General features: G+C 40.3%; 1 protein-coding gene across 2 annotated transcripts; it reads right to left on the reverse strand.

Moving 5' to 3' along the window:
• Positions 1 to 1,409: 1,409 nt before the first annotated feature.
• On the reverse strand, positions 1,410 to 8,521 carry pgghg (protein-glucosylgalactosylhydroxylysine glucosidase). Of its 2 annotated transcripts, XM_046038347.1 has the most exons (14): positions 8,339 to 8,520; positions 7,395 to 7,718; positions 7,072 to 7,282; positions 6,558 to 6,993; positions 6,352 to 6,471; positions 5,612 to 5,743; positions 5,419 to 5,530; positions 4,605 to 4,677; positions 4,390 to 4,526; positions 4,163 to 4,296; positions 3,356 to 3,451; positions 3,167 to 3,264; positions 2,852 to 3,075; positions 1,410 to 1,836 (listed from the first exon to the last, which is right to left on the reverse strand). In XM_046038347.1, the coding sequence occupies exons 2-14, from the start codon at positions 7,636 to 7,638 to the stop codon at positions 1,760 to 1,762; spliced, it is 2,094 nt and encodes a 697-aa protein (XP_045894303.1). In that variant the 5' UTR covers positions 7,639 to 7,718; positions 8,339 to 8,520; the 3' UTR covers positions 1,410 to 1,759. The 2 variants fall into 2 exon arrangements, with proteins under 2 accessions (XP_045894303.1, XP_045894304.1); XM_046038348.1 differs by lacking the exon at positions 3,356 to 3,451 and having other exon boundaries at positions 8,339 to 8,521.
• Between the last annotated feature and the right edge of the window lie 1,030 nt (positions 8,522 to 9,551).

Raw genomic sequence — 9,551 nt, forward strand, 5'->3', positions numbered from 1 at the left:
TTCGAAACGGCACCAGCCAATCCCTGGGTGAAGCTCAAGTGACGTTAGAGAAGAGTTGTTCGATTTTGTCTGTGATTATCCGCAAGGGCGGAACCAACCGTTTGGAACAATGGTGAGCAATGGTGCGGAGTGAGGAAACCGTTGACATGTCAATGTACATCGAGCAAACCCAAAAGAAGTTCAGGGCGGAGTTACAGCGCTGCTCAGATTTAAATCAACCAATTGATATTTGGCAGGAGTTGTTCTGCTCTGCTCACGGAACTCAAACATAGCATGTCTCAGAGCTGTCCTTCTCTTTCAGTCTGCTACAAAACACGTTTACGTTTATTTATCAGATTTCAATGAGTTCTTTCTAAGTCTACATTTTTGTTATATCCCTTTTTTACTTATCAATTCAATTTCAATTTCAAAATGCCTTTATTGGCCCGAAAGATGTTCATATTGTCAAAGCAACAGCATAACATAACATGCATTAAAGGAAAATAAACAAACAATATAACAACCATAACAATAATAACATTGTTGCTGTAGTATGGTGATTTTATATTTGTGTTTCACTGGTCTCAGGTTATGGTATGCAAGTCAGTGTATATTTAGCTGCAATAATTATCAGTAATTTGGAGGAAGTGGTTTCTTCTTAGATCTTGTATTTTTCACATGTTGTTTTCTATTTCCTGTTATGTACAAAGTGAACATATCATTTCCTCTCTAGGAAGCCAGGTTTGCCTATGGTGGCCTCTTGATGGCCTGGTTATGTTTACGGAGTCTGTACATGGTCATGGTTTTCCATATTGTTTTGTTGGGTTTGTTAGTAAATTAATTTGCTAGTGTATAGCTTCTGTTTAAGGCCAAATAAGACTTGTTCTGATTCTGAAGGATTTACTTCCAAAGTGTGATTTAAGTGTTTTGTTTATTTGCAGTTTGGTTTGGATTAAGTGTGTGTCTGTTGTCCTGAGGATCTGTGAGGCTTGGGGGGCATTAGCTGATTTAGGGGACTCTTCTCTGGATTTATCTCTTGGCAGGTCAGGGCTTTGTGGAGATTTTTGGGTCACTCGATTGTAGAAATTGGTAACTCTTTTTAGGATTCTGATTAGTTAGAATTGGCCTTGTTCTGCTCTGCATGTTTTTTTATTTATTAACGACAGGCCAACCACAATGGGTCTATGCGAGAGGCAGGAACTGTTGTTGCTTCTGAGGGTAAATATGAATCTCGTTATGTCCCTTGTCTGTGGGACTGCTGCTGCCTCCCTCGAGGAAACAAAGCTACAGGATATCTGAAGCCATCAATCACACAAAAAAGGCTGTGCTGGTGCAGCTCGCCCATGTAAGGTGAACTCTTTTTAAATGTATTGTGTGCAACTTACAACAAACTCACAAGAGATGGAAACAAAAAGGAAAATTAAGCGCAGTTAAATGTAGAGAGTTTTATTTGAATACATATATAATTTACAATACAATTTAATTGTTTTATAACATGGCATATAATAATACGTGATAGCTTTTTATAAAAGCATTCTAAATAATGCAGACATACTGCAAGAAATCTTTGTAGATTTATAATTCCACAATGGAAATTTTTATATTAAATATAAACATTTCCATTGCGTTAACAAATAAGCAGTCAGAACAGTTAAACATTTGTTCTTTTAATCAAAAAAACACAAGCAGTCCATATTTTGTAAATCCTTATTGTAGTCCCTCTGTGTAGATAAAAAATAAAGGGGTAAATGAAAGGATTAGGAAGGTCATGGTTGCTTTTTCAGAAAGGCCAACAGGTGGATGTTGACGCCACCTTACAAACATACCCGGGCTCTCGAGGAATAGTTACTGGCTTCCCTGAAAATATAGATATGTTGAAGTAAATTAATAAGATTCTGTTACTGCATCAATGTCATTAGGAAACATGAAATCAAGGAACAAAGTAAGGATAATGCAGTACTGAATAAAATGACGTAATTTCAAAGTGAGACACAAACATTCAGCTTGTTGAGTAATTGTCCAGTAACATTACATTTATTCATTTAGCAGACGCTTTTATCCGAATTGACTTACAATTGCTATATATTTCAGAGGTCGCACGCCTCTGGAGCAACTAGGGGTTAAGTGTCTTGCTCAGGGACACATTGATGGATGTCACAGTGGGGAATTGAGCCTGTTAATAACTGAATTATCATGTACCATTTTGGATAGGGGTGGACATTGCACAAGGAGCAAAGTATTCTTCACATCCTTTAATCAAATTGTCGAGGAACTGAATTCCTCCAGAGTGTGATTATTCACATCACAGTCCACAGACTCACTCTTACATTCAATATACTGCAAGCAACTTGTCTTATTCTGACAAGTGGTATGTCTCTCTCTAAGGTCACTAACAATCCCTGGAGTCTTCTCAGCTTTATGGGAGTCATGCTACGGGACATCAGTGTTATAAAATCCTGTCTGCCTTTTGCCTCTTCAGTGTCTGAAGACCCAATTCTTATTAAATGGAGAGCCTGCGAGTGCTCCATCATTTTCTCCCTGCATAAGACAGATAGTTAAACACAAACTTCAAGACTCATCTTGTGAATTTTCCTCATCATTGCGGTTTTTCTTATTTTGTTTCTCAAAAACTATGCCCTACCTATGACCTAATGTACTACTGTTATTCATTTTTATTAATCCTCCTGATATTTAGTGTTTTTCTGAAATGTATTATGTTTAGTGTCATGTACAAATGACTCACTTGGCCATAATTTGGAAGGCTAAGTGTGTTCTTTATTATTACTGTACAAAATGTCATATTTATTGCATAAGTTAACAAATAAAAACAGAAAGTGACTGCTATCACTGCATGTCCTGGCTTGTGTGTTACCTGGCGTGAGAGGGATTTTAGCTCCCGATGACTTCAGGACAACCTGTAAATCGTAGGACTTTGCGTTGCCTGCACTGCTTGCCTGTTCCCTCAGTATGATACAAACGTCATCTTTCCTCACCAGCCAGTCCATCTGACTGCCCAGGTAGTTCACACCACGGATGCAGAGCTCAGAAATGTCATTGGGAAGAAGTGGGGAAAAGGCCAAGCATTTCTTCTGGACTCTAGGAAAAAAAACACATTATGTTAATCTTTGTATCACTGCCTACGTGCATATTGAGATGTTTTTCCATGGTGGGAGGATAGACAACCGACCTGAAGCCAGTGTAACCAAACAGCACAGCTTGCAGGAATCCTCCCATACCCGTGAGAAAGTTGACCGCACCAGAGCCATCAGATGATTCACTCCATACCTGTGAGAAGAGGTAATCACACATTCTTGGATATCGAGTCAAGAGGCATGTATCAGTATTGTGTGTGTGTGTGGGTGAGTTGGAAGGAGACCTGGAACGGCCCCTGGATGTTTTTGAAGCACTTTTCAAGTAAATGTTGAGCCTTCTCAGCCTCCCCCAGCTCCAGCCAGCTGACTGCAAACATACCCTTACAAGTGAAAGTGATAACAGGCTTTTATATTCAATGCAAGGAGAAACAGTAAAACAGCTAATTCTGCGCACTACAAGCAACTAATGACTACATAACTAAACTTAATGTGTCCGACAGCTATTAATATTAGTTACTTTGTAGATTAATATTTTACAAAACCTGTTACAAACTTTTAAAATACAATGAATTGTTACAGATTAAACCACCCAACACTCTAAAGTAGATAAAAATTGGCTTGACCAATACCTCCACTATGGTCACTAGCTAGTAGCTAACTTTGTCTGTCTCTCATTTGGTGCTGGGCAGGTTTATCAGAGCATGATAAGAGCTGTGAAAATCCAATGAAAGTTGCAAGATGTAAAACCAAAGCAATTGGCTGAAACACCTGTCTAGCTCAGGGGAACCACAGAGTCGGGTGTTAATTCTCTCTGCGTTCATCACTACAAACTCCTTTCACATGTACTCTCTGTACTGATCCATTGTTAATATAAAATATTAACTAAGTGGCTTTAAGTAGGATTTTGAATGCAAGTAAGATTGTACTTTAGCAAAGGATCTGAATACTTCCTTTACCACTGCCTGGTTTTATTTCATAAATCGTTTAATCTCTTTTTAAAAATGCATTTGACAATAAATCTCTAATACCGTCAAATGGAATTAACGGTAACATCAATCTTCTACTGACCCTACATCATACTGTGTTTTTACCCATGTCATGGCTGGACCATTAGGGTCTGTCACTGGCTCATATGCTTCAAGGTCATTTCTCCTGATCTCTGGTGACATTGGCAATCCAAGAGGATAGCCCAACATCACTGCGTCTGCCTGCTTCACTGGATTACCTGCGAGAGGTCCAAAAGATATTCTGATGTCATGTTATGGACATTACATTTTCTTATGCAGGTCAGAGTCAGAAAGGTTTAAAAAAAATTAACCTTTAAGGTAGCCATCAAACTCAGGATGGTACTGGGATTCTTGGTCAAAAGGTATTTTGAGGTGTTCGGACACTTCTTGCCATTCCTTTGGTGCAGGATGTTGGAGGAGGTCAGCCAATTCTACAGCGAACTGAAGACTGGCAAATGAGAAATGTTTTGTATTACTGGTATTCATGAGTTAAACTGCACTGCAGTGAAATATTCAATACTAGTACCTGAATTTGGCCACTGTGTTTGTGTAAACAGAGTTGTTGATATTGTAGTAGTACTCATCAGGTGGCATGACACCTAAATGGCACAAAAGGGAAATGCGTTTAAGACACCAGGTATATGTTAATTATGTTGTAGTACATTAAGTGTTACCCACAGTGTACTTTCTTTTGCCAGTGGTTGGTGTAATGACTATTACATCTATTTGGTATAGATATCCTCAGGCCGAGACTCTTATCAAACATTTGAAATTTGTGGCATATTGGATCATGTACACTGAAGTTACAACAACTTCCTGTTTCATATCAAAACATAACCATAGACAAACCACTCATAAAATGTTCACACGCACCATTTAAACCCGAAGGTTTTTCGAGAATTGCACTGCAAAAAATTTAAGTCAATACGATATTATCACTAGGTCTGGGTCATGTAAATGGCAGAAAATACTCAAAAATTGCAATTCAAAATCGTTGACTTCCTGTTGGGTTTGGGCTATGGCTCCAAGAAGTTTTTAGAAGTCTTGGGATGACACATCTGCTAAAAATCTTGTTTACATTAGATAAAACATTTTGTAGGGGGAGCTATGGAGCCATTTTACAACACCCATGACCAAGATCCACATTAGCTGTAAATTTTTGCCACTTCTGATGATGGTGAAAAGTTTTGTGAGTTTTCGAGCCCCTTTAGACCCTCAAAAATACTATTTCTTTGCAGAATAATAATTCATTGCTTGACTAAAAAAGGTCTTAACTTTTAATAAACATCAATTACACTGAGAGTCAAGTCCTACTTCATTACAGAAATCTGTTTTTTTACCTAGGAGATGATACTTCTGTTCCTCAGGGTTCCAAGTTACTCTAGAAACCCAGTAATCAGCCACACCATAAACCACTTCACTGCCCCGGCCCTCTGTGAACATGGACAGATCCTGCAACAAAGAGCTCAGTTAATATCCTCACACAGGGTGAGACAATATGATGATGTTCAGATACAGATACAGAGCATATACCTCAGTGAGGTAGAGATAATGTTGGAAGGCCAGGGTGACATCTCCATTTATATGAATCTCTTGCAGTCCATAAATATCCTCTGGACACACCTCCCTCCCTGACACAGCACTCTCCCATGGGAACTTCAGTCCCTGTACAAACAGAATCTTTTCTTCAGAAGACTCAGGCACAGTTTCATTGTTATAAAAAATGTGTGCAAATGTTTACATTTGTTATTCCTTTTGTTGTGTTCATCATGTGAAAAGGGTTTCTGAGGGGGAGAACCACAAGCAACATTACTTATAACCAGTTTTTGTAGTATTGTTTTGAATTTATCTCACCAGTGTGTAAGACTGTGTTGCAGTGTGTGTGTTTTTAGGGCTTGTGTGTTATGTCTGAGGGCAAAGTTTGGTTTTACAGCAAGACTGAATGATTTTGAGTGGAGAGCTTCATTTTGGCCTGAAAATAGGATGTTTGGGGAATTGGGTGATAAGTTGTGGATTTGTGTTTTGAGTTTCGAGAAAAAGAGGCATAATTTCAAGAAATGTGTTTAAGCAATCGAGAAAAACTGTAACACCTTTGTTCTAACTTTTGCTTATTGTATCACAGATTCACAATTACTTCCAGTAAAAAAAAAGACTTCAAAGACCAACTAAACTCCTCACTTTAACATCTTTATTGGATGTGTGTTAAACACACTGTATAGTCAGTGAGGGCAGAAGAGCTATGAGACACCTGAGCATCCCTCTGATCATCCTACCTTGTAGCCCTGCTTTTGGGCGTTGTCTTTTGCACCATCTACAGTACCCACCCTGTACTCAAGCACGGCTCGGGCTAGCTTGGGATAGAAAAGGGCTATGCCAGGATACATCCAAATGTCCTATTAACAGGAAGATAGCCTCATTGTTTGACACATCATAACACTCAAACAAACAACATGCAACTATCAACTGTCCCTAATCTTACCTGGTCCCAGAAAACATGGCCCCAGTAGTCTTGACCATCCCCACCATTAGACAGCCCGCCTGGACTGACTCCACCAAAAGATCTGGAGGTGTCATGTATGGAGGGGAAAGCGCTGAGCAGGTAGAACATGCAGCCAATCAGAGCCTTGCAGAGCCTCTCTGACCCTGCCACCTCAACCTTGCTCTGCAGCCACAGTTCTTTCCAGGCCTTCTCGTGAGACGGACGCAGGTTACCAGTCGCCATCAGGTTCAGGCCCTCATCAAAATTGGCCTCAGCAGTGTCTAAACTGTTAGCCACAACCAGGATGAAGCCCCAACGAGCCTGGCTCTGCTCTGGAAGCAGTGTCAAAGTGGAGGATATGGGGGTCCACACAAGGTGTACTGTGGGACAGGAACCTCCTGGGATCTCAGCGCTGGTCGTCTTTCCTTGAATGTGCCTGAAGGATAGAGCAATATAGACTGTGTAAGATATCATATGTAGTGAACATTTTTACATGCGTTTCTGTTAACCGTACCTTCCTCCTTTGTAATCAGGACCAGACTCGAAAATGATGTCTTTGCTCTGAGGTGTGAACGAACTGACCAGCTTAACAGTGTTTGGCTCTGCCGAAGTCTGCTGGCGCACCAACAGAATCTCCATCACCATCAGGTTGGAGTGATATCGGTGTGAATACAAAGACTGTGAGACGGTTACACTTGCTGAGCTCAGAGTGTGGGTAAAAATGCCTGGATGAGGAGATGAGACAGTCACAGCAGCGTTTATTCTTCACAGCATGAAATAAGATCAGCACCAACACAAGTTCTGCCAACCAGCCAGTAAAAACCCTTCAGAGACTACCTGTGTGGGTGTCCAGGCTGTAGGTGTGCTGGGCCGGTTCCTCTGTCTCAACATTCACAGCCAAAGGACAGGGGATGTCTGCTCGATGACAACGTCCACCCTCCCCATTGTACACGCCACCCATGTGCATGATATTGTTGTACACCCTCCATCCCAGAAGCCCGTTAGCCAGTGGAGGGAGGAAGCGGAGGTCGGTGGGTAGTGTGTTGGTGGAGAAGACGTAAGGGTCTGATTCGCAGGACATGGTGAGGAGGCTTTGAACACTTAAACTGAACGAGGAAGGTTTTCCAAATGCAGTCAAGGTTTGTTGAGAAGGTCCAAGCTCTTAAAAAAGGAAAACATAGTTTAATTAGTTAGCATGGCTTAACAACATCTATATTTTGACATCATCCCTCTACCAGCACTATTATACTCCCTCAGTAAGATTATAATAGTTATGTACTGTAAAGTAAAATAAAGTTCATCATGCACATGTAAGAAACAATCAATCATTACTGGAAATCTTTGCTGTGGAACAACACACACACACTTTTCACAGGTTCCTGCCAGTAATGGCTATTGTGTACTTTGACACTTTTGTGTCACAAGACATGTCATCCTAAGACATCATCAAGCAAATAGATTAAAAGATTTAGTTTAAAATGAGCAATAAACAGGAAAACTAAATTACAGGACAAATACTTTTCCCTCATTAATTAAGCATGCTTGAAATGTTTAATTACTTTAATTGGCAAAGCAAGGAATAAACATACAATCTCAGTGATCAAGCTAAATAGTCTAAAATTTAGCTGGAGTTGTTGCACTTGCAGTCAACAGCCTGCATAAACATCCAGCGTAATTTCTCTAAACACATCACTACTGTGGAAATGTTTCACTCTCATGTGAACAGGAAGAAGCATCTGTTTCTGCAACAAAGAGGAATGTTAGAGAGGAAAAATGCAAACCAAAGGTAAAGCGTGCAGAAGTTCCCAAACCGCTTGTTCTTTACAGTTGAACCTCTTAAAATTCCGTCAACAGGGCATATCTAGTGAAAGCAAAGAAGACAAAAGTTGTCGAAAAAACAGATCCAACTTTTAGTAGAGAGAAGTAGGAGGAGGCCATGCAGCTCTGTGTGCTGCAATGAAAACCTGGACAAGGGTCAGGGTATGCTGGAAAACATGGCATGGATTCTGCAGAATGTGGAGGAGAAGACAGGTCTTAACCGTCTTAACCCATCTGTTCAGTGGATCACTAGTAGGACACCACTACATATTGAACATTATCATTAGATTTTAGTGACATGTCAAGTACACTGACCTCACTATGTCTGATGGCAACTCCCAGCTTTAAGAAAAAGATAACAATATTATACACTTTTGTTAGAGTAGTAATGGCTCTAATGGGGGCCACGCACATCACTTAAAACACCAGGACCACTTGGCTGAGTCTAAAAAATACTCTCCAGGTCATAGTGAGAGTGCATTTCCATATATTTTCCATATTATCACGTCACTCTCTCCACGCTAAATCATGTCATGTCTACTCTGCGTTCCAGTTGCTCTAAATACCCGTTCCACCTATTTTACTCCTCATACCAAACAATCTGCTCGATAATTTACGACAAAGCCTTTACAGCCAGAGCCTCTGGACCAACCTGCTTGAAGAAAGGCTGGCAGAATCAGTATTCCCTTTTACATCTTCTTGATTTCACCTCAGTAGAATATCTGTGTGTTCTGTCTTCTGTTTAAATATACATTTCTATTGTTTTTACTATAATTGGGGTTGCAGGTAGGGTTGCCCATGGTTGCATGGGTGGAAGTCCCACAACCAGTACCAGCATGATATTTAACATAGTGAAATGAGATCAAGCTGGCGTCCTGGTGGCCTTGAGGCTAAGGTGCCGACCAAGAACCACATCTTCTGAAAGCATCAAGAATGTCTCTTGCCATCTCTCTCCAGTCATTTCTTTACTGTACAGATTTGTCCTGGGGCCCTGTAATACCACCTGCCCCAGGTTTGCAATGTCAGTTTGTTTGTGAACATTTGAAATAAGAAATGTGTTAAAGGGCGACAGTTTTCTAATCAAGGATATGACTACTCAACCTGTAACCAGCTGTATGATTCTGTGGTTCTGGATGAGCGTTATAAAGTCTGGGAAAGAACCTTGGAGATGTCAGG

The sequence above is a fragment of the Micropterus dolomieu genome, linkage group LG22 (genome assembly GCF_021292245.1).
Source record: "Micropterus dolomieu isolate WLL.071019.BEF.003 ecotype Adirondacks linkage group LG22, ASM2129224v1, whole genome shotgun sequence".
NCBI classification, from domain to species: domain Eukaryota; kingdom Metazoa; phylum Chordata; class Actinopteri; order Centrarchiformes; family Centrarchidae; genus Micropterus; species Micropterus dolomieu.